General features: G+C 46.3%; 2 protein-coding genes and 1 pseudogene across 2 annotated transcripts in view; 2 read left to right on the plus strand and 1 right to left on the minus strand.

Moving 5' to 3' along the window:
* The window catches only part of ABCB7 (ATP binding cassette subfamily B member 7), a 42,308-nt gene extending 36,822 nt beyond the window's left edge, over positions 1-5,486 (minus strand). Inside the window, exon 1 of the mRNA XM_065846223.2 lies at positions 5,309-5,486. Coding sequence (XP_065702295.1) covers positions 5,309-5,476 — 168 coding nt within the window. The 5' untranslated portion in view covers positions 5,477-5,486. The remainder of the gene's footprint in view (positions 1-5,308) is intronic.
* A 2,676-nt stretch (positions 5,487-8,162) lies between these two features.
* LOC136106466 (ankyrin repeat and SOCS box protein 12-like) lies at positions 8,163-8,839 on the plus strand (annotated as a pseudogene).
* Positions 8,840-10,717: 1,878 nt separating this feature from the next.
* Positions 10,718-24,713, plus strand: UPRT (uracil phosphoribosyltransferase homolog). The gene is made up of 7 exons (XM_065846512.2): positions 10,718-11,021; positions 15,827-15,869; positions 18,851-18,920; positions 21,596-21,658; positions 22,414-22,575; positions 23,328-23,426; positions 24,291-24,713. The coding sequence occupies exons 1-7, from the start codon at positions 10,741-10,743 to the stop codon at positions 24,395-24,397; spliced, it is 825 nt and encodes a 274-aa protein (XP_065702584.1). The 5' UTR covers positions 10,718-10,740; the 3' UTR covers positions 24,398-24,713.
* Positions 24,714-25,047: the final 334 nt, after the last annotated feature.

Genomic DNA, 25,047 nt, shown 5'->3' on the forward strand with positions numbered 1-25,047 from the left:
GTGCTTAATTGCAAATACAGCCCTAACTTTACAGTTTCATGACACCACAGAGGACTCCATCTAAACTAATAGGCTCTGCATATGAACAGTGACCGTTTCACAAACAGAAAATAAAATGGAAAAAGAGAAGGACTTTGAGATGCCTCAGTACATACTAAATTAATGTAATCACTACAAAGGCATGGTTATTTTGGATAAAAGGTCCCACCAACACACAAGAGGAGGAGTACGCACCCCTAGCAGTTATCCTCTACCCGACATACCGAGAAACCAACACCAAATGAAGTTGTACAACCAATACAGAAGGCAGCAGCGTTCTCTAATTCAGCAAAGACATTTACATCGATACAACTCCACCTGCTGCACCAGAGGCCATTCAGAAGGATGGATTAAACCATGGCAATTCACAATTTATAGTGGAGACACAATCCACGGTGGTAGCCCTAATACCAAGGAGCCCTACACTCACAGCAATGAGATTGAGTTCTTCTCCCCTACAGCTGGAAACTCTCCTGAGCAGAACCATTCTGTCCTGCTTGGAAAAAAGAAAATCTTGAGTATTGTAAGAATTGAAATTCAGGTGCTTAACTCTGAATGCATTTTGTTGTTGTTTTATATTCCTAGTACATGGGAGTAGACAACTGACGCTCCAACAGGTATCGGTAAGAAGCTCATTACTGTTCTTCTAGAGTCTACTCATAGGACATCATAAAAATACATCACTAATAATTCATATACTTTGACCCCAAAGTTCAGAAAGCTCTTTTCTGAGTGACATATGAGACACATGATGTCACAGAAACAACTCCTACTGAGAGCAGCCTGGTCTCGGTGACTGCACTGGATAGCCTACTTACTTGACTGAAGCTGTTAACTCTCATGGGGTTAAGAGACTAATACAGCAAGAAGATGAAAAGATTTGCACAAGGCACAAGGAAAAACTTGTTCTGATTTTCAGTCTTGAGCCTGGAAGACTGGAGGTTTCGACTTTCTCCCAAGCTCCTGCTAAACCCCAAGTTTCAGCAAAGAAATAAAGAATTAGAGACTGTGAATAACTGCTAAGTCCTCCAGCCATCACAGTATTATTAGAAAACTGCCCAAGCGAGTGGGACAGCAGCTCATCCTGTCACTCTGCACATCCTGCGGGCAGGCCTGGGACTCCGCTTGCCCTCACTACAAACTCCTTCCTGACAGATTTAAGACTACAAAGGAAAGGCATACTTGAACCTTATTGCAACACATCAAAGTAACAGTTATTGCTTTAAAGGAGCAGGTGCAAGTCCTGCTTATTTCTGAATTTAAGAAATTACGCAGGGAACATTAATTCTGGCATTTTGTAACTTTAGAATGCCTGACTCTGCACCATTATGTTCTTTTAATGTGTTTTTGATATGATTCTATAAACTGTAAAGGATGAAACAGATGTCTAGCACTGATTGCACATAAAAGTCATATTGCTAAAGTGTCATGACTGCCGGTAGTAATTTAAATACTATAAATACAAACAAACAACAGGGATTAAACACACTTGCACAAGGTCAAATCTACACTTAGAAGCTTCCCTCTGGAGTATGTTACGTGCTGTTCCAGATGTAATGGGAATGGCTTTTTTTAAACTAACTGTAACAGAAAAGATAGCCAAAGGTAGGATTCAAGCACCTGGGCAATATTCAAGTCCCACTGTTAATTTTGCAGAGTTTGCAAACCAAGAAAACATGTATAGCAGACAGCAGAGGAAGATGAGAGAAAAGGTGAAAATATTCTGGTATAAAAATAGACTAAACTGTCATCAATATAAGCAATATAAACTTAAGTGCAGTTAACATTTAACAACAGCCAACATGCAATTGCTCTGTACACACACCCAGAGCAGATGAAACCAGGAAGATTAACAAAAACACACCTTGAAGAGATTTCCCTGTAACATCTCACTAATACACTCTCACATTTGGCTTATTTTGGTAAAACACAACCCAACGGCAGAACGGAAAAGCCACACAGCATCAACAGCAGGTACCCCAATGTACACCACATCACCCCTGATCCAGGGACTGCTTTTCACCCTGTGCACCCCTGTATTCCCCAAACGACTTTCAGAGTAAGTCCTAATATGTCCATCTGTTCTACTTCATGATACACCCTTCCTCACAAAAATTTTCAGTATTATTAGATGTCCATTTTCATAGACATATGGGATTGCTGCTCTGCTCAGCAGCAATACTTTCTCTCTAAAGGGATTTTGAAAATTCAAGGAATTTCATATACTCCCTTACAAAGCACATATCTGTCAATAGACTCTTGACTAACAGAGACTGTTGATTTATAGTTCCCATGCATCAAGCTGTTCAACCACACCAAAGTCCAGAGAAGGGAATTTAGCAATGCACAGTAACATGTGAAATGACGTCTGGACAATAAACCTAACCATAATTCTACAGAACAAACCAGGCTCCAGGGGAAAAAAAAAGGCAAAACAAATATATTTATTGAAAACACCTGAAACTTCTCTTATAACCACTTCCAGAGCAAGGGGTATTATTAAATTATGCAGAAGAATGTGCTCTTTATCATGTCAAGTGGCAGCTGGAAGGGCAAGATAATATGAGGGAAAAATAAGCCTACTTTTTACCGTTACACTTACACTAATTTACAAAGCCACGCTTTCTACAACTGCCAAAGCCATCTCTGAAACAAACCCCTCAGTGTATTTCTTGACTTATACAGGCACCTAGTAAAATAATTATCCTTAAGTTAAAGGCTGTTGGACCTTTTCAGTCAAATGTTATTTTCCTTCAATTTCAGTTTTGGATTGAATAGAATTTCTCACTGTTTTTATGTTCGATGCAGGCAAACTGTTCCACAAAAAAATCTTAAGCTTTCTAGAAAAAAACTACAGTCTCTGGTTACTTTTCCAAGTTCACCAAGCAGGCCACATCCAACATGCCCATTCTCTCTATTACTCCTCAGCAGAGATCCTCTCTTCAAGCACAAGTTTTGAGACATTGAGCTACAGTTATGGAAATAAAAATCTCATCTTAATATCAAGAAACAGAGTCTGATCACAGTTCCACAATACTGATGCCACCCGTTTTTCCCCTCCAGAAATTTAGTCATTTTCCTCTCCAGGATACAAATGTTACATTACTCAGAAAAGCAAAACTCTCATCAAAACTGCTGAAAAACGTAAGCGTGAGGGAAGAACAATATGGGTCTGTAATGCAACAGCACCCAAACAACTCTACTTTATTTGAACCCCACTGTACTAAGTGCCATTGCACATATGTAGATTGTATTATTGTAATACAACTACGCTTACAACTAATTGTAAGCTAAGAAAAAAGCTTAGAACCGGCATGAAACATTGAAGACAGGCGGATCAAGTAGTGCACAGATGCAAAGTAGAGTAGAAGGGTGGCAGACAAGTGCTTGAACTCATCTTCTTCAAAAACAATGGTTTACTTTGCTTTTATGGTCACACTTCAGAGCTTTTTCCTTCCTTTGATCATATTTTTTCTCACAAGTTAAGCTGTGGCTATAGTGTTTACCAGTCTGAGCTGTAAAAGGCACGACTCTTGACTGACACAGCTCTGCTGTCACGAACCTCTGCTATTTCCATAGTCACATCAACAGAAGCAGAACTGAGCTTGTGCAGTTGATTTTACTCACAAAAGCCATTTTATTACAGCAGTGAGAAGCACCGTGTCGCTGGGATAACCATGTCACACCAGGTGCGCCCTCCTGGGAAGGCCCGTGCTATTTCGGAATGCTTTGGGGACGATACGCCCTCAAAGCCAGCTGGCTGGATTTCACACGCAGTTGGGTCCTGCCAGCTGAAGAGGTTGGATCACGAGCATTTATTTCACATTTACTGCCCTTGGTTAACTGCAAAATCTAACCCATGTCTGGCACCTTGAATACAGCAATACAGGTAACAGAAGAGCTTCCCCACATGCTACTGAGTCATCACACAGTAGCCCCAAGGCTTCCACGAGAACACCTGCTAAAAAACATTATTTTCATTAAACCTTATTCCTAGTCGACTGTGAAGCATGCAGCCTAGGACCATGGCAAACAAGTTTATGTTGTTTTAAGTGTAAAACCAGGTGTGTTTCTTCATTTTTTTTAATATATAGAAAAGCTTTCAGAAGAAGCACATTAAAAAAGATTTTTCAAAACAGTTTTCATTAGTGTATAAACATAGCAAAATAATTAAATAACTGAAACTAAGAGGATGCGCATACTTGATCCCAGTTGATTTTTAAAAAGCTGAATTACCTAACTCATAAAAATCAATGACCACTCTGAAATACAACCTGCTGACGTGCCCAGCCAGCTTTTGACAGTCACTTCTGTCAGTGCAAATACAATGTTTCTTGAACCAGCTGAAAAATGGGAAGAAGAAAAGGAAACTGAAATCACAGGACACTGCATTTTCCTGTCAGCAGATTCAATTAAACGTTGAAAAAAATCATGTGAACTAGTCCCAAAATTGTAAAGGACATTACAACAAAAAATTGCAGAACACTAAGTTTGAACCTCCTGCTAAATAACAATCACAAAAATTGCACAATACACTTGGTGGAAAGAAGGAGGAGGAACGAAAAAGGTTATTATCACACAGAAATAATGGCCGAGAGTTTACAGAAAGTTAATTCACTCAATCTTTGGAATAAGTTTCCTTCCTTCACTTTGAAAAATGCACGTGAATTACTGAAAGCTGGACTCCTTCACTCTGAGATATGTACTTCATTCTGCACTTGTAACAAAAACAAACAAATTCACAGAAACAATTCCGATTTCCTTTCCCTATATAAAATTAGCTGCCAGCATAAGTTATTCTCTACACTGAAGTTTAGCATCAGTTCGAAGGCATTGCTTTTACAATGCTTGTCCACAAAAAAAGGATGGTTTTGTGCACAAAAAGCCGACGGAACGCAGCACAAGCAAGACAGGACGGTACCCGAGCACCAGAGCGGAGGGAGGTCCAGCCTGGAGCCGGCCGGGCCCAAACGCGCCCACGACTTTATCGCTCACGACCAAACCGTCCTCCCCGCAGGCTGCACAGCGAGCACCGCTGCGGCCCCCCCAGCCCTTCCCGCCCCAGGGGCGGCCTCCGGGAACAAAGCGGCGGTACCTGACCCCCCCCGGCCCGGCCGGGTGCCGAGCGCTGACCAGCGGGCACGGCAAGGACGGAACAGGCCGCCCTCACAGAGCCCGCGGGGACAGCACCGCGGGACGCGGGGCCCGGCGCCTCTCCTCAGCGCCTCTCCTCAGCCCCTCACCGCCTGCCCCGGGCGCCCCCACGCACCTGACCGCTCCTCGGAGCCGCGCGGGCCCGGGGCCGCCCGCTCCCCGCCAGCCAGCCGTGCGCGCAGGCGGCGGCGGCCGCCGGAGGCCGCAGCAGAGCGAGGGCGAGCAGCCGCCGCTTGCGGGATGCGGCTGCTGCCAGGCTCCGCGGAGCCCCCAGCAGCGCCATGTCGGGAGGGCCGGGGAGCAGAGGATTGTGGGACGCCGGCGGACTCGCTGGGCGGAGCGGCGGGGCGGAGCGCGGCTCCCGGCCCGGGCGCTGGGCGGAGGAGGCAGGGCAGGTCGCTATGGCAGCGCCGGGACCGCGCTCTCGCCCTGGGGAGCACTCGCCCGGCCGCCGCTCCCTGCGGTTTGTCCGCCCGCTGGGTCTGCTAAGAGGCGGGAAGGCGCACAGGCTGCCCTCAGCCCTGCCATGGCGCCCTGAGGGGGATGGACCCTTCCCGGCCAAGCTGGGGAGCGGCCAAGCCCTTCCCGAGCTGTCACCTCCTCAGGAGGATTTTTATCCTGACTGTACAGCCTGTTTGTGGAACTAGACTGTTGAAACACGAGGGTCCTCAAGCCCAAACTACACACCATCAAGCACCGCTCATATCAGCCAGCAGCTCCATTAACATGGCAATGCTCTGAGAAGTCTCTCCTGTTCCACGGGATGCTTCTTCCAAACCACCCATCAGTGCTCTCATGCTGTCCCCATGCACGGCCGGACACCGCTGTCACGGTCACAGAAGAGGGGCCCAAGCTGGCACACATCCCTCTCGGCACATTTCAGGGACCCCGCTGAGCAGCTGCCCCAGCGGTTTCCTGGGCTCGCGCCTGCAGAGCCGTGAGAGGAGTGCGGCCAGCGGGGACAGGGTCACCCAGCTGGCACATGGCCTGGCATGTCCCTGCAAAGACCAGCTGCATCCCACACCTTTCCCTGTGTTAAAGCCTTGAGATACCTCGGAGAATTCCTTCAGCTAACGCAGCTCACAGATCAGCCTTTGAGAGCAGAATAACGCAGCAATAGCATGGTTCCTAATTAAACACCGATTTAGGAAGATAAAGCCATGCCGTGGATTAAATTCACAATGGCTGGTACACTCTCATCTGATTGGCATGCAGAGCCGTGAGGAAGCTGTAACTCTGTGTGGCATTTTTAATCACATAAAGATTTCTTCAAAGCTACCAGAGCTTGACTACTGATGCTCTTGCCTTGAGGGAGGGTTGTAAGCTCATTTGAAGAGCAGAAAGACAGACAGACGGAAGGGGACAATTGGCTTAAAGCTGATTTTTAATGAGGCAGGCTTTCTCTAGTCTGTGCTTTGATACGCAACTTTGCTTCCGACTGGGATTCGCTTTAAACGACAGAGGCGACATTTCTCTGTCACTAATTTAATTCTTCATCATAATTGCATTTGGCAGAGCTTGGTCTGAACAGTGCCGCCCAGTGGCATCATCATTCAGTAGAAGAAACAAATTCTAGCCTTATGGCTTCCATACATCTGCTTCCTTCCATGTTCCCTTTTCAACATGGAAGTTTGACCAGGCAAAATGGGAAATTCGTGACTCTGTCTGGGACAGCCCAAACCGACAGGTTGACCAATATTGCAACATCTTTTGAGGGATTTCAAATGCTTCTGCAACGTTTCCATGTGCATTGCCAAGACAGCCTTCCTAGACACGGTGCATGTATGCAGATACAGCGCATTCGGGATCCACCTGACCCACAGCACAGGCTCGCAGCCATATGAGACATGTAGAGTATTTCCACCACATCAAGCTCTTTGGACACGTGCCACACAGAATACCCTGTGTGTGCACAAAAGAACCCTGAATTGTGGTATCACTGTGGTATTTGACATAGCTTTAATGCTTTTCTAATGCAGATTTACAAAATCCCTCAATAAACGTATTGTTAAACCTCACCTCATTCTGGGACAACTGTATCATGACAGTCTTGTCTTCATTAAATACAGAGAGAAGAGCGTGTTCCATACACCTGTACACTGTGTCATACTTACTTGTGCTAACAGCAGAAATATCAGCAACATTTGTGGTTTATAACGGCAAAAATAAACTGTTAGTATTACGCTATACACTAGCTGTTGGTTATCTCCTCCTATGCTTTTATCTGTACCGTTCTCCTTGCTCCTTTGAGTTTACACCTGTATTTAGTCTTAAGCTGAGTCCTGCATCTTCTCCTCTCCAGGCTTTCTTTACCAGGGTCCTTACAGAGGGGCTGAGGTTTCCCTGAATCCTTGTGTGCTCTTTGCCACCAGAAATCCATTCTGTGGATGGGTTCCCCAGACAGTGAGGATGCAAGTGAGATGCCACCAAAGGAGATCTGGTTCTTGGGGGACCACTTGTTCAACCATGCCTGCCAGCAGGTGAGGCAGCAGCTCTGGAGAGCCTGGTGACCTGGTTCACCACGAAACCAACTCCAGTTTGGTATTTTTAGGGCAGAGTTTTTCCCCTGTGCTTGAGGAACTGGCTGGGAGTACCAGCTTTCACTCTGCTATCACTATGTGCCTCAGCCTTTGTGAGGAGGTGACTTTGTCCATCCCTGTGCTGTCTTTGGCAGGAGGAACTGTTCCAGGTCCCAGAAAGATGTGTGTTGTTACTTTGTAAACCTCTTTACTAACTGCCTAGTGAAGTCTTTTTTCCCAGCTCCAATCTTTCTCCCTTTTTGATACTAGTTTCTTTACCTGATATCAGATTATTTATACTTCCCTATGGCAGTGGTTAACACCATCGAAGTAATTTTCCTTTGGAAATGCCTACTTGTGTGTTCAGGAAATATTACAGCTGTCTTTTTACTTTTACAGATTACTTCCATTTGCAATATATCTGAGCCTTCTTTTTGAATCAAATCTGTAATGAAACCCCCACCCCATCAGCCACAGGTGTGGGGGGTGGGTTCTAAAGCTCCAGAGCTCATTAGGGTGTTCTCTGTGCTCCAGCCCAGCAGAAGTGAAGATGACAGCGGAGAAAATGAGGAGCTGAACTAAGCAGTGTGCAAGGACGATTACCAGTCCCTAGATAACCTCTTGTCCCAAGCACCCTGCTGTGCTTGGCCACTGCCAAGAGCCATGTTAAGAGCGTGAAGGTCCTCCTGACCCAGGGGACAGAGGTGGACAACGTGGATGTGAAGGCTCAAACCCTACTCTTCATGGTGGTCAGGATTGGCCATTGGCAATTCATGAACATCCTGGACATGTGAGCCAGTCCTGCCAGCAGCATCTGCAAAAAACTGCTCGCCACTGCTCATCACTGCGAGAGATGGAGACATGGACATCCTACGGCAACACCTGGACCATGGCATGGAAACCACGATCAAGTGAGGCTGCCCGAGTGGGCTGCCAGCTCAGTGGCCTGTTCCTGCCCAATCTACCTCATGTTTACACGATACCAGATTATTGATACCTGTACAAGACACTGCACAAACCCCAAGAGAGACACAGGAAGAAAGAGGCCATATACCTACAGGGGCCAGAAACACAACAACTGCTTCTCTCAAAGTCACCTAACCAAGAGAACAAAGCTCATTCTCTAGATACAGAAAGCTAACAGGAGAGTTTTATCAACTTGCATTGCAAAAGCAGCTTGCCACAAAAAAAAAAAAAAAAAAATCTGTTTCTCTGCAGATTTAGTGTAGAAGCAGAGGGTCTGCTCGGAGACAGACAGAAATCAGTGTATACCAAGCTCATTGTTCTCAACAGCCTGAGGAAAACAGTCATCCTGAAGGAGCTTGAGCTGATCCACTGGGACTTGGAATGTATTCCTCATTCTATCTTTAGCCTCATCATTCTGCAGGAGACAGACCTGAAGGCCAATAACCTAAAGATCATTGAGGAAATTATCAGCTTCCAGCACTTACATCGTCCCACTTGCCTGAAGCTGTGGGACATTGCAAACAGGCAACCTAGGCAATTTAGAGTGCTTTTACCTGCTGTCAGACGTAAGTGAGAAGAAACTGTGGCAGCTGAACCTCAACAATGAGTGTACCTTGAAGAAGTTGCGTCAAGGGGATGACCAAGAACTTTCAGGATAAGCTGGAACTGCATCTGTTCATGTTGAGTGGCATTCCTGACACCGTCTTTGACCTCACTGAGCTGGAAGTCTTGAAGCTGGAGCCTCTGTGCAGATGTATGTTTATGAGGATCTCTGGCATGTGTCATCTACTGCAGAAGGAAACGTGTGTTTCTTCTGCTTGTAAGATCCCACTTGGCTTTTAAAGTTTTCCAAACCTTCTATACCCAATTCTGATGCTACTCGATTGCTACAGGTATGCAGGCCAGGCTTTCTTGGCATGCCTTATACTGACAGAGGTGCAGAATTTTAACATGTGCAGAGGAAACTCAGCAGAACGCAAACAGGGCTTCAAGAGCTGGTGCCTCCTCATGTCCATGTGGGCACAGGCACATTTCTGTGCCTAGGTGTGAAGCTGTGACTGTGCCAGCTGTTACACACCAACAGTTTACCTGCAAACCTGGCTCCTTGTGCCTTAGTTAACACAGGGGAAATGAAACAGATCTTCTCTTTTACTTTTCTTCCTTTTTATATTATAGTAAGGTGTGACTTTTGTGTAGACGAGTTTTGAGGACTCCAAATAGGAGTTTTAGATGATATCTTCCTTCTCTCTAGAAACAAAGAATTCCCAGCTCTTATTTGTTCTTAACACTTGCACTATGTTGCTTTTCTTTCGAGTGTGAACGGACTAATGCACGGCCCCAACTTCATGTTCTTTCCCTTCTCTTTGTGGTGGTCATGTTCTCTGTAACACGGCGGCCGGGGGTGCGTCCCGGTGCACGGCAGCGGCTCTGCCCGCGGCAGCGGCACCGCAGCCGGCGGCGGCTGCCGACGGATTCGCTCCGCGGAGCGCGGTGAGGAGAGCAGCGGCCAGCGCAGCCCGGCCGGCAGCTGCGGCACCGTCGATCTCCGCGGGGGTGGGCGGCGTGTCGGCGATCGGGCCACAGCTGCTGCCCATGAACGACCAGCTCCGGGAGCTCCGGACCATAGCCAGGGACAAGACGGAACCCGGCGGGCACGGGGCGCCGTTGAACCCCTCGCCGCGGGCGCCCTGCGGCTGACAGAGTCCCCGGGAATAACCTGCCGGAAAGTGGGAGGAGGCAAAGAGCGAGGCTCCCGCCGCAGACCGCTGGCTGGCGGCGGACCCTGACAGGCCGTTCTCGCCCACCAGCTCCGAAGTGCCCGGGCGCCTCCGAGAGCACGGAGCGCGGAAGAGCTGCGGGGCCAGGCCGAGAGCGGTGCTGAGGACCAGAACGCCCCGCCCCCCGTGCCCGCGCTCCCGCCGCGCCCTTGAGCGGCGGCGCCGGCAGCCAATGGCGTGCGGGCGGGCCGGCGCCCTGCCTCCCGCCTCCCGCGCGGCGGCGCAGGCGGGGTCGGCGCGGCGCGTGGCGGCCGGGGCCGCGCGGGGGCGGGGCGCCCCGGCGCATGGAGGCGATGCCCTGCCAGAACCCGCGGCTCGGGCCAGCGCCGCAGGACGAGCCGCCGGCCGCAGCGGGCGGCGCCTCCCGGCTGATCCGCTTCGCGGAGCCCGGCCAGGACAGCGGCTGCCCCAGCCCGGACAGCAGCAGCAGCAGCAACGGGGGGGTGGCGGCGGATGCACCGCCGATCCCCGCCGGGGAGGGCGGCGCGTCGGCGATCGGGCCGCAGCTGAAGCTGCTGCCCATGAACGACCAGCTCCGGGAGCTCCAGACCATCATCAGGGACAAGTGAGCGCCCGGCGGGCCGGGGCGGGCGGGGAGGCCGCGCGGCGGCGGGAAGCGCGACCTGAGGAGGAGCCGGGGTGGGGCGGCTGAGGGGCGATCGCCGCCCGCCTGCCCTTCCCTCAGGGAGCCGCGGTCCCGCCGAGCCCGCTCTCGGCGGCCTGCAGCGCCGGCTCCCGCGCAGCCTCCCGAGGGATACGGCGGCCGGCGCTGCCCGCAGACTCCCGGCGCGGCTGTCAGGCGGCTCCGCCGCGCCCGGTGGCGGAGCCCGGGCCCCTGTAGGAGCCGTGCTGCCGTGCCGGCTCAGCGCGCTGCCCGGCGGCGCGGCCATGTCTGGTGACGTACCCGGGAGGGAGGGGAAGGGCCGAGCCCACCCGCCCCTCGGGCAGCGCCACCGGGGCTTCGGTCGCCAGCTCCGCCTCGGGGCCGCCGGCAACAAAGAGATTAGTTCGGCGGCTTTTACAGCCCCTTACAGGTTTTTCAGTTCCTGATGGGAGGGTTTTGCGTACCTCCGCAGCGCGGGCGGCTCGGAGCTTGCTCGCCACAGCATCATGAGCCTACAAAGGAGCGTAAAACCCTTGTGAAAGGAAACTGTGGCTTATTGTCGCATCGTGGTGTCCCGGCAGGAGCTGGGGCTCGTTATTGCTACCTGCATTTCGTGTCAGGCTCTTCTCGGTGACAAGGGGCAGTGGGTACAAACTGGAACACAGGAGGTTCCATTTAAATATGAGAAGAAACTTGTTCGGGGTGAGGGTGTCAGAGCCTGGCCCAGGCTGCCCAGGGAGGTTGTGGAGTCTCCTTCTGTGCAGACATTCAAACCCGCCTGGACACCTTCCTGTGGAACCTCAGCTGGGTGTTCCTGCTCCATGGGGGGATTGCACTGGATGAGCTTTCCAGGTCCCTTCCAACCCCTGACATCCTGGGATTCTGTGATACTGCACACAGGATGGGGTGGACTAAGACAAGGCGAATACAGGAGCACAGACTGGATGTAAAGGTTGGAGAAGGACGCGTGCTAGGTTTGGGAATAAATGGCAGGGAAATGACACGAGTTTGCTGAAGATTTGGGCTACCGTGTTAAGGAAAATGTAAGGGTGAAGTCTTTGCAGCCTGTAGTAGTGTGTGTGGAGGGTGTTAAGGATTTTGGGGACAAGGATGAGCAGAAAAAAAGGGATCACAAGGGCAGCCTGAGAGAGGTAGAAATAAGAAAGACTGGAGAAAAATGGGACTAGCTGAAATGAATGTGAACTGGAATCAGATGTTTGAGGAGCAGGGACTGGAACAAACTAGACAAAAAGTTTTGGAACAAAAAGTGGAGGATAGCATAGAGACTAGATGACAGTGGGCTGGGGAATGAGAGAGACACGATATTAAAGAGGCAGACAGAGAATGGTTTGTTTATTTAGGACACATTACGTGAAAAGAGCCCTTTTTTTAAGACATTCTTTTCCATTGTTGTCACATTGTGTTCACCAAGAGTCCTTGCTGCCACCATGCCTTGTGAGACAGAAAAGTGTTGTTCCAGTTTTACAAACCTTAAGCTGAAGTGCATGCAAAATTGTGCCCCACTGCTGAACATCCAATATGAGGTACTTAACACCTAATGTTTTATTATCCCTTATATAGCATCTCAGGTGTTGAAAACATACCCCCCACTGATCACATTTGTAGCTTTGATTGTTCAGCACTTGAAAGGTGATATTGTAAAGTATTAAGGTATTTAGCATGCAACATATGACAAAGATAAGTAGCAACCATCTCTATTAAAAGTACAATTTGCGTATTGTGATGCGAGAACCACCAGCAGACACGGAGGTGTGAAATCGAGTTTATCGATGGAGTGATCAGGTTCTGAATAAAACCTTCTCTGGCACATTGGCTTTCTAACATCTGCAATAACTAACACATGGCACAGACACGGTTCTGCCCCTTCTTTCGTATTTGTCCATCTGCATAGTGCACATTTTGGTATTTTCTAGTTCTTGAGTGCTTAACTTTGTAGCTAATACTATTAGTACTAATACGTGAAATACTAATAGTGAGAAGGAAATAGCATATTTTTGATGCCTAGGCAAATAGTGACAATGTGGTTGTTGTACCCAGTAAGTTTCTGGTTATAGTGAGCTTATTTAGAAACCAGCAGCTGATATTTTAACTTTGAAGAAATCTTTTTTTCAGAGTTGCATCAACGTAATTGTGCAAGACTTTGTTAAGAGGAGGTATAGAATAAGATGTGTAAATAATGCATTACTCCTATAGCTGCAGTGGTAGCAAACTGTGCTTTATTCTGAGCATGATGCTGGCAGTGGAGGTGTGACTTGTCACTTCAAGCTCCCTTCCCAACCGATGAGGAAAGCTGGACAACAGCCTGCTCAGAAAAGCAGGTGTAGGCTTTGTATGTAAGGACAGTAGAGAAACAGTATTTTTATGTTCTGTCCCAGAAAGTGAGCTGCCTCTCTGTAAATGAGAGACCTCAGAGTGGCCTATTTCAGTGCCTGTGATTAAAAAAGATGCTAAAATGTGCTCAGCAAGTTGGAGTCGAGCATGCTTATGTGGAGCTAAGGGTGGTCCGGCTGGATGCAGACGACCTCAGGGACTCTGTTGTCTGTAGCGTGAGCTGCTCAGACAAGTGGAAAGCTCTGTCCTTGTTCCTGAGAGAATTCAGAGGAAGAAATCACAGCCTTTCCATTGAAATAACTGTGTCCAGTTTATAAAATAAAAATCCACCTTCATGTGGCTGATTGTCATGTCCTGTGATGGGTTCGGGGACCACTGAGTCCGTAATGGTCATCTGATAGACTTAAAATGACCGTGTATTTCTTTTGTTTCATTAAATTAACAAGAACTAGGTCTGGGTGCCAGAGTCAAGGAGCTGGATAGATCACCTCACCTGGAGCGTGCATGGGTTTGCTCATCATCCTCAGCCTTGTTCGCTCTTCCATCTAGTGAATGCTTGATGAGTGGGCAGATGCCTTTTACATGGTGAATTTTGAGCCCGCTAATGGGATGTGAACTGATGCGTTTAAGTATTGGACATTTGGGAACGAACAGTTACAGCCTCTTTCTAAGGATGGTACGATCTCAAAGTCATTTCTAGTCCGCACAGACTAGAACCAGGGATCTAGAGGCTGAAATTAGTAGTGCAGCAATTTGTAATGTAGACCTCTGGTTTTTGTTAGAAGATAATTCTTTAGCTCAGGCTGGTAGTGTCATTTTAACTTCCGATTTAACAATAAACATGATTTAAATGTAGGTATAAAAAGGTTATTGTGTCTGTTATGTGAGATGATTCTGTTGTGTTCTGCTCAAGCTTCTAATTCCTTAGGGAACTGAACAATATAGAAATGAAGATAGAAGCAGGAAGAAACCCTGCAGTTAGCTTGTATTAGGGTACATTCCCCAAAAACGTTTCTTCTCACCTCTTAAGACACGCATGTGACTTTAATTGTACATCAGCCATGCTTCCATACCTTCAGGAACAAAATGAGACTGGTTTATATCGTTTAACACAATGGTGGTGGTGTTAGCCATGTGTTGTTATACAACAGTGAGGTGGTAATGCCTCACTTTTTTAGGTGTTGTCTTGTTACTTGATTAAGAAGCTGAAAAGGTCTGAAAGAACCTACACACTTTACTACTTCCTTTAAAATAAAAAACTATACACACCACAAACAGAAATACAAATCCCTTCAAAAATCTTAATAAAATCACTTTGTATGATTGTTGGGTTTTGGGGGGTGTGTTTTGCCAATTTGGGATTGGGGTTTCTTGTGAGTATTGCCTTTCTGGTTAATGTCAAAGTACCAGAAAGTTTTGAATATCCTGTTATTACAAGAGGGGAAAAAACCCCAAAACAAACAGCATTTTTACTAATGTGTTATTAGCACAAGGGAAGAAATAAGATTAGGCTGGCACTTTTTAAAATGCATCCAGAGCATCATGGTTTGGAAATGAGGGATAGGAATACCTGCTGTGATAAACAGAAAATTTTGCTAAAAAGTATCTGCTTATGGTGTTGATGCTTTGCCTGAATGTTTTTAAGGCCAGTATACTATAAATGTTGGTCCCTTGATTGGAAATTTGTCCTATACTTGTGTAATGAGAGTTGTTGGTCTGGACTTGGGAAGCAAGGTGTTAAAATCTGCTTTTAAAATTCAGGCTTTTAACAGAGCGCACTTACACGGTACATAGGAGGAGGAACTGAGCTTATTCTGTGTCCTGAATTGGGCCCAAAGCCATCCCGGCACATGTTCAAACAGTTGCAGCCAAGCTAATAAAATGGCAGAGAGGCATTTTCATGGGAATATTCCTTAATCCCCGCTCATTTTAGTCTCAAGTTCACTAAGCTAGTCACACTGAATGAATTTCAGATAAGATACGATACATATCCTGCTTATCGGGTGTGTTAACTCGGTCTCAGGATCTGGGTTATCATTGTCCTGTGGTTTATGATCCACTTAAGAACGGGTGGAGCTCAGCTTTCGCTCCGAGCTGGAGGGAACCGCCCAGGCTGGTACACATCTGAGTGTGTGAGGTGTTTTGGAACCGAGCTTGCACAGCAGTACAGTGGATAACCTACACAATAGGTTATTGCATTGCCAGCAGTCAGAGGCAAACCCTGCGGTACCTCACTGCAGCTCGTTCGCCAGGAAACCCATGAAGCAGAGTCTCTGTGGGATAGATTTAATACGTGGTAGGAGACGTTTCTCTGAACTGCCTTTAGAATACATTGTCCTAGAGCTAGTATTGTATTTAAGCAACGTTCTTAAAATTATTCCACAATTTAAAATACAAATTATTACCTTTTTCAGGAAATCCAGTAGAGGAGACTTCGTATTTTCTGCTGATCGTCTGGTAGGTGAAGAGTTTCTTCTTCTTGGTATTGTACTCTTCTGTAAAATGCGTCTTTCAGGATAGAAAAATGCTGGTTTGAGAGCAACTTTTCTACACAAAGGAAACTGCTGCTTGACAGCAACTTTCTGTACAGGGATTTCTGTTTTCTGTTATGGACTGCTTTCATCTCAAAGGGTTCCAGAAACCATGTTATTTTCAGACACAACTACTTCAGGACAGGGAGCAGTAGTAATAAGAGAATACTGTTTAAAAACAGATGCACAGAGGCTAGAGATAATTCGGTTTTACTTTGAAACAGTACTTCTGATCTTGTGAACAGAGCTGTACAGTTTCTTACAGGCTAGATGTTAGCAATTGCTTGCATGCAGAAGTGCTTCCTGGCACTTGCTGTGTATTAGATTAGTAGCTCTGGGTGCATCCAGACTGGGAATTTGTTTTTAGCCATATGGTAGTTATGAGCAGGGACAAAGCAATTTGAAGTTTTCACACATTTCAGTAAGTCAGAACAAAGACTGTTGGGAATGCAACATTTATCTCATTTAAATTACTTAAAGAAAACCGCAATACTCACGCCCACACATATACTCCATTGTATTCATGAGGGTGTTTGCTGTTGGCAAATCCACATTTGTTAATAAGGAAAGTTTGTCTTTCCTCCTCTGGCAAAGCGGAATCCAGAGACCATTCAGTTACAGGCAGGCAGGCTTCCTGAGATGACCCCAGTTTTAATCTGTGTCTGATCCAGGCTTGCTCAGAGCTTAGATATGACCACAACCTAAGATTGTGACTGCAGTTCTTTTTACCTTTGCAGCTTTTCCACTTTCCCCCTGCTTTTCCCTTCTGGAGGATATTTCTTGCATTCCCATTCACCAAGAAACCATAAAGGCCCAAGCCAACAAATCCCAGCACTTGTAACTCATAGATCAAGTGACTGACTACTAATAGACTTTATTTTTGTTATTGATAACTTTAATGATTTTAATTTGTGGTCAAGCTGTTCTACCTTGGACCACAACTTTGTTTGCTGGCTTTGTGGGACCATAATAATCCCTGTTATTTCTTCCAAGCAACGGCAACCACCTCTCTGGGGTAGAAACAGGGCTGCTGGTTCTCAGGTCCAGAGAGAAAAGAGGTGGAAATTATACTCTCTGAGCATGGGAGCAGCAGAAAGTGTAGTGCAAAAATAAATGTTGTATCAACACTGACAATTTTACAAAAGAATCCTTCCCAGCCTCTGTGTAAAGCATTGATACCTGTAGTAAAACCAATGAGGTTATTTGTCTATAGACCTCGACTGGTTTACTCTAAACTTTCGGCAAATAACGTGGAGCAATGCTAACCCTGTCAACATGACAGCAATATGAAAAGAAGCATTTCTTACAAACCTGGCTCGTAAGAAGTTGGCTTTCTTTGGTGAAATAACTTTTGGAAAATAAAACAAAATTGTGTACAGATGTCCCAGAAACCTAAAATTAAATAAAGGATTTCTCAGCTTGTTTATGTTAGAAGATGTCTTTTAATAGAAGAACACTGGTGCCATCAGTCTCAGGCTTAAAGTGATTGAGTCAAAAACCCTACTTGCAGAGAGACAGGAGGTAGAAGAGGAGGAAGGTAGTAGAGCTGGCTTCTCTACAGATGCTTCCTGGAGCCACCAAACATGCCATGAGTCAAACTCAAAGAGGACTGACAATTCAAAAGGACCCATTTCCCATACACAGTTTTGCTACAGTGGAAATACCGCCCTGTGAATTACTTTTTCAATTTTTGCTCCCTTTCTATGTGGATTGCACTCTTTGACCCCTTCACTGATTTAGTCTGACTGCCACCTCTGAATATGGATGCCACAAACCCGAATCTAGGAAAAGATTCTCGTACCAAAATGCCTAAAAATATCTTCAAAGAGGGACTGTAAATTTAAGGGATGGTTTCTGATTCCTACTAGAGGCAGCCTGTGTGCAAGAAAGTAGGGCAGAACAGAAGAACAGAAAAAAACCTTCTGGTCTGCCCTGTTTTTGGAATAAGGAATGTCTGAAGTGAGCAGTATACTTTCTCAGTCCCAGGAGCAGTCACCTCGTTTCTGCCATCACACGCTGCCTTTTGCTTAACAGTTTAATCTTTGCCTTGGCAGTAGCTTTGCTTGAACAGTTCTGGCCTGTGAATCTTTGGCTCACAAGCAGAGAGAATTGTTATGTCTCTAATACCCAGAGCATCTCTCACGGGCCATCATTCTGGGTGCAGATGTAGACGTTTCGGTAACTTAGCCAGGGGCACAGCTGCAGGTCCAGCACCAGGGGAGGGCTGGAGGTTTTCTGGCCACTGGAGGGGTGTGTGTGGCTTGTAAGCTGCACCTTTGGTGATGTCCCTGCTGAGCTAGGCCATCTGCACCCTGTGACAGCACAGGTGTTTGGCAGAGCATCCCACAGTAACCACAGCTGGCAGGTGCCAAAAGAAGGAGGCAACAAAGAGATTTCTAGATCTACTGACTCATCTTTGGGCACTTGTGAGTGCGTTTCCATTGCTGCAGTTCCCATTGATGTTCTGGCAGCCACAGCTGCACTTTAGTCACAGAAGTACGGATGTGAAAACAGAACTTAGAGCCTCGCTGATGGGCACTGAGAGTGGGTAGATTTTCCCTTTCACTATTTTTTTCTGTCAGCAAAATTAAGTAACATTTGTGCTTCACTCATTTGTTGAGGGAAATTGGTGTGTGATGCCTCTGCCTGCCACATATAAATAAAGTCAGTTTTATGTTTGCTGACAAATCCCCTTCCAACCGGTTTTCTTTTGTAATGTTTTCATTTGATTTGTGGACAAAACATAGGCATCACCCCCAGAAGGTCTCTAAAGTCAATCCCTAACTAGTATTAAAGAGACCCTCCAGGCTGTTAGATGTTCACCTAGTCCTTGTGAAAACTACTCAGATTTAGTATCTCCACAGATAACAAATCCCTTTAGGCTGACTGATCTCTTTGATTCTACAGATCAGACTTGTGGTTGAAGAGGGACTGAATCAGCTGCCATACACAGAATGTACCGTGACCACTCCAACAGGTATGTGGGAAATTAGCCCTCCCCAAGTAGGGTTGGAAGCAGAAGCTTAACTAATATGAAAAAGAAACGGAACTGTTACATGAATCATAGAATATATTGAGTTGGAAGGGACCCATAAGGATCGTCGAGTCCCACTCCCTGCAAGACTGCCTAAAACTGAACCGTATGACTAAGAGCATTGTCCAGATGCTCCTTGACCTCTGACAGGCTCCGTGCCCTGACCACTTTCCAGGGGAGCCTGAGGCTGGAATAGTTTGACATTCAGGGTAGAGCACAGAGTTAAGGTCCCTTTGTTAGCAATCAGGACACATAACCACGGGCGTAGTTATATGCGGTGCTTTATTCCAGCGCTGGGAAACCAGGGGTTCGCACCCAAAGCTGGCTTCCCCGGTCAGTTTAAGTTACACAGTATTTATACAGTCCATTCACATACATATTCATATATTCATTAGGATACGTAACAGTTACTCACCATTGATTGCAACATCTTGGAATTACTTTGATCATGCGCAGTGTCCTCTGGTGGTCTTTTAGGGGGTCTTCAGGATGAAGTAAGTAGTCTTCATCGCTTCTGTCCTTTTCACCTTTGGGTACTGCACAGGTGTACTACTTCTATAGTTAGATAACTGCTGACTTGCTCAACCTCTGGAGATACTGTATGTACTTCTTCTTGCTCTGTGCGTATTTGGGCTAAGATAAAAGCTAGGTTGATAAGAGTATACTCAAATCCCTTGTTAGGTAAAACACGATATGCTTGAACATCCTTTCAGGGACAGTTTACAAAACTGATTCATCCTTTCAGGAACATTTTGTAAAACTGATTCTGTTACTAACACCTTCTGGCATTTAAAAAGCTAAAAGGTGTGCAACAACACAACTGAGCAAAACTTAAAGTTGTCATTTTACTAAGGTTTTAAACTGGTCTTGCAAAACCATGATGAAAATGTACAGGTTTATGTGCAAGATCAGTTTACTTGTCCACATTGCAATGCTGAATTAAAACTGATGACAAGTCACAAAAAGTACTTTGTGCAAGCAGTTTCACCATGCCAGCCTAAATCACTCACTGTTTGTAACTGGGGCCCAGCTGGGAGCGATGAGAAGCAGGAAATAAAAAGTGGCTGTGTTGACACTAGAGGAAACCCATTGCAGTAATTTTGGTGGTAGTTAAAACTGCAAGTATTACCCAGAGATAGCTGCTTAATGCATCAGGAACTTCTTGGGAAGCACTTAGGTACCACTGTGAGCCCACAGCACACCTGTGAGACACACTCCAGGTGAGTCCTCTCCTCCCTGAGAATGGCATTTGCATTTCTGCAGGATGAGAGCAGCTCTGCACATTCACCCATTCTTCTCTGCAGTAAATCATTTGCATGTCTTTAGTTTTAGTTAGAGAGAATATGGACTGAAAACACTTAATTCTGGAACTAGACAGACTTTTGGGAGGCACAATCACTTACCTTTGCACCTTTTTAAATAAAATGGCAGCTGCTTTACTTCTGGAGTACTGGCATCACATCTGTTCTTGTTCAGTTGGTGACGGATGGATTGGTGACCATCTTCTCTTTGCATTACGGAGTCTGACTGGCAAGTAACATCACTGGGAAGCTCTGCAGGTCTTTTTGAGTGGGCCACTGCCCTGACCATGGGCACAGAGTCTCAGACCTTGCCCTCTGAGCACACATCACCTTGGTCAAAAGACCTCAGATCCTGCCGTTCCTCCCAGCCCCACTGCAGAGTTTTACTGTCTGGTATTCCCTTAGCTCTGCAGCCAGTGTTTGCCCTTTCACTGCAACAGCTGCTCCCAGTGAGGAAGCTAAACTGGCCTCAGCTGAGCTCTTCTGGGAGGAACTGTCCCTTGAGAACTCAGATGCTCCTGCACGAATTCCTGCCTGCTCCTCCGGGCATTTCAAAGATGCCATAACCTCAGGTGATTTCTGCTCTTCTGGGCTCAGAAGCACAACACCCCCCAAGGACACCACTGAAACATCCTGTTCTTTCTCCTTCAAGGGAGCCTTTGGGTTTTTTTTCAGGCAGGCAGGGGATCATGCAACACCTGTAGGAAAATCAGACATTCTTCTAGCAGTGGTGCTGGGCAGGCTCGTTACCAGCTTGTGGGGTTAGATCTGAAGAACCATGACTGGGACAATCTCACTCTTTGAATTAACAAGAGACCTGAGCTCACAGTACTGATGATTGCACCTCTCCTATGCACACTGCCCACTTTTTTCTGTCAGCAATCAACAACACAATGACAGTAGGCATTATGTCAGCTCTAACTCTTCCACCTGCAGCTCTGGACTGCACTTACCTGGCTTAAGGGATGTACTGTTCACCTTTATTTTGCATAGTGCTCTTCACTTGAAATGATCACAGAATACCTGAGTTATAAAACATATACTTGGAAAGGATCATTTGAATACCTGAATTATAAAACATATACTTGGAAAGGATCATTTCTGTGACGCTTTTCTAACATGACTTTTAAAGTAAAATAAAAAAATCCTTTACCACTTCTGCTTTTGGCCCTGTTCCCATGGCTTGTTTAAGGGCTGCAGGGTATAGTGTGCAGATTGGTTCGTGGCGCCTGGTGACAGATGTGGAGCTCACTGTTGTCCCCTGGGAATTTGGGGGATCTTGGTTCCAGTTACACTGACGTCTGCTTTTTTTCGCAGGACACAAGTATGAAGGAGTCAGATTTGAAAAGGGAAACTGCGGCGTCAGCATCATGAGAAGTGGTAGGCAGTTTCTGGTTGTTGATTGAGCACAAATGAGATGTTTATGAAACCTGTGAGCAACTCCTTTCAAAAATGGGCAACAGCGCTTCTATACAGCAAAGTTCTACCCAAACCTGCCAGTTATTATTCTTTCTTAGGTATCCTTGATAACAAAATGGCAAGTAATACATTTCATTAACTTTTTAGGAGACAAACAGCTGTACCAGATTTCACCTGGCCTCTTCTGTAGCAACTGTTATTGGTGAGAGGCCAGGACAACTGTCCTTGTTTGCCACAGACTCCTCCTGCTCAGAGACAGGTGTCCAAATAAACCATGCTCAGTGGTGGTAGAGTCTCCGCTAATTTTGCCCAATTCTGCGGAAACCTTTGTGTCTGTGCTGTAAAATCAGCAGCTCCACAGCTTCCCGCGCTGCGTTTTGCACCGGGGTCTCCAGGCAGAGCTCAGAGATGTTCCCCCAGCCCCACACATCTGTTTCGTTGTCTCCAGCTCTCGCCTTTGAGAGCTCAGCACTGGTGTGTGGGAACAATAACCTGTTATACCAGGCAGACTCATTTTTCTGTCTAAACAGAGGAAATAGGAAAATAGCTTCACAAGTTTTTAACACTTAGAACTGAGAAAAAAAAAAATCTCCATTTCAGAACTCCTCACCAACAGAGTGACTGGGGGCTGTCTATTTAATTGCAGCATCTTGCAGTGCTGCTGTTTCTTAGTGGGTAACACTTTGTCATTGGCTTCTTTTGCTGCTCATTTTGAGGAGAGGCAATGGAACAAGGTTTACGAGACTGCTGCCGGTCAATCCGCATTGGAAAAATCCTGATCCAGAGCGACGAGGAGACGCAAAGAGCCAAAGTCTACTATGCCAAGTTTCCTCCAGACATTTACAGGAGAAAAGTTCTTCTTATGTACCCAATACTGAGTAAGTGTCTTTCATTTTATGTGTTGTTCGAGGGAGTGCACTGAATTTAAAGGAAAATTTCCAAATTTCAGGGCCTTTGATTAGGTTTTCTTCCTTGATTTAGGTGACAGAGGGAATTTATCAGGCCGTGCCAGAACACGTATTAGTCAGCCTGCACCAGCAAGAATGCAGAGCAATTCATTTGGGCAGCCTGTGGCTGTGAGAAAGGTTGAAGCATTAAGACTTGATATAAATTTAATTTTTAAAATTTTGCCGTGAGAAAAGACTCAAACGGTATTTTTCGCATGCTCTTAAAAGACATTTTTGGATATCATAATCGTAGAAGTAAATTACTTTAAAATTAAATACCACTAAAAAAGTAATCTGTTAAGCGTGGTAAGGAGTTTGTCAGGATGAAGTAACTTTTCCAGTGTAAGGTTTAATTCTGGTTCTACACGTGGCACTTAATTGCCATTTTACTATTTGAGATGAGCTTTCTTGCCTCAGGGCTTTAATAAAATCCACCGACTTCAGTGCTTTACAACCTGGCAGCGTTGGCTGTTTCAGAGCAGAGATGAAATTCCTTCATCGGGAGACCAAAGTTTTCTACAATTAATGCCCACAGAGATGATCGTTTCCCAGGGGGAAAGGACCGGACCACCATTCAGTCACACACCAGCGTTAACACGGGTATTCTCGGGTGGCCCAGGACAAGTTCTTCAACCAAGGGAGTGAAAATAAACCATTTTAAAACTCACATTTACCCCTTCTAGGTACTGGTAACACTGTCATTGAGGCTGTCAAAGTTCTTGTAGAACACGGCGTCCAACCCAGCGTCATCATCCTGCTGAGCCTGTTCTCCACACCTCACGGTGAGTCAAGGGGCTGCCAAGGGACACGAGTCAGCACGGGTGTGTTTAGTGGGGAAGAGTGACACGAGTCACGCGCTTCGAACAGCGCAAGGGAGCTGTTCCTTTGCTAATAATGATAATAATGATAATAACCTCAGGAGAGAGGGACGTTTTTGTTTCTGAATGATAAAACTGAGAGTGAACAGCGAGGGGTTTGGTGTGGGCCAGCAGGAAGGAGAAGGCCTCTTAACACCTAATGGCAAAACTGCAAATGGTCAAGCGTACCTAAAAGCAGGGATTTGCAGCGCTGCCAGGTACACAAAACGCTTCATGCAGCGGCGCACAAATGGAGGCCGGTGCTGCCGTTGCTCTGGACTGTCACAGCGGCTGGTGCGGAGTTGTTCTGCCACCAAAAGATCACTGGTTCTGTAGGGAACATGAGATCAATGAAGCTACAGAACCGCTCTGTCTGCATGTTAGAGAGCTGAACTTGTACAGGGCGATCCAAAAAAGAAACCTCTGTTTCTGTGAAGGAGGAAAACGGATCTTGTGCCTTGTTTTTAAAAACTGGCCGTGACAGAAATCACTATCAAAAAAGTCAGCTGAACTGCAGAGGGTTATTCCTGGCTGTAACCACTTTGGTGGTTAGATCAGGAGTATATGGATATGGTACAGAAAAGAAAAATCCAAATAAGGAAACCCAGAAAAGCAGCCCCCTAAACTCAGGAAGTTTCTCCTCATAGACAGTCAGCTAAGGCAGAAACATGGAGATGGAAGAACAGAGGCTGACTTACCTGTGGAGTGCTGCTGATTGTGATTTAACGTGTGGTGCTGAGACGCAGCCATGGGGCTGTAGTGATTATTGCCTTTGCCCTCTCTCCAAAGGTGCCAAATCGATCATCCAGGAGTTCCCCGAAATCACCATTTTAACCACAGAAGTTCATCCTGTTGCACCAACACACTTTGGACAGAAGTACTTTGGAACAGACTGACACACTCGGAACAAACGGATATGACTATATGACATTACACGGGGGTTTTTTTCTACGTTTTATTACTGTTGAGTTGATTGAGGGCATGTTTAAAAATCTTTTTGGCCAAAGGGGGAAATACTTGACTTAGATTAGCTCTGGTTCGTTACTGCCTGACCACTGAATCGGGAACGGTAACAAAGCTGTCAGCTCACAGTCAAGCATCTCAGCGTTGGGGTGGTGTAAATTGCTACACTCTCTGCTTTAATTTATTTATTCTTCTATAGCCTGTCTTGTGGCTGCTTGCAAGAGCAAAATAAAACAACTGAATCAGAAAGGTGTGTATTTAATTTGTAGTCGTGATGTTGCATCACTCCAGGTATAGCCACTACTAATGCTTCCAAAACAACAGGTGCACTTGGAACTTGGTGAATTTCTTAGCAGCCACACTGAATTTCTGGCAGAATTTGCAGTGTTTGGATGGTGGCCAAGAACTAAAGACACAACTCTTTGAATTTTGTTCTGTAGAGATGATTTGCAAATAGTGAAGTATCCACAGTTGTCCTGCTCAGTGGCACCGAGTGAAGCAGGTTCCTGCAAGCTGGGTGAGAACCGAACTGTCTACAGGAATCCTACACATACTGTACCTCAGGTTTGCTTCTTCAGCACTT

The sequence above is a fragment of the Patagioenas fasciata genome, chromosome 11, assembly GCF_037038585.1.
Source record: "Patagioenas fasciata isolate bPatFas1 chromosome 11, bPatFas1.hap1, whole genome shotgun sequence".
NCBI classification, from domain to species: Eukaryota; Metazoa; Chordata; class Aves; order Columbiformes; family Columbidae; genus Patagioenas; species Patagioenas fasciata.

Coding starts and splice junctions, on each gene's coding strand:
- UPRT (XM_065846512.2), top strand. CDS start 10,741: ATGGAGGCGATGCCCTGCCAGAACCCGCGGCTCGGGCCAGCGCCGCAG. Junction 18,921..21,595: donor TACCGTGACCACTCCAACAG/GTATGTGGGAAA, acceptor TTTTTTTCGCAG/GACACAAGTATGAAGGAGTC. Junction 22,576..23,327: donor TCTTATGTACCCAATACTGA/GTAAGTGTCTTT, acceptor TACCCCTTCTAG/GTACTGGTAACACTGTCATT.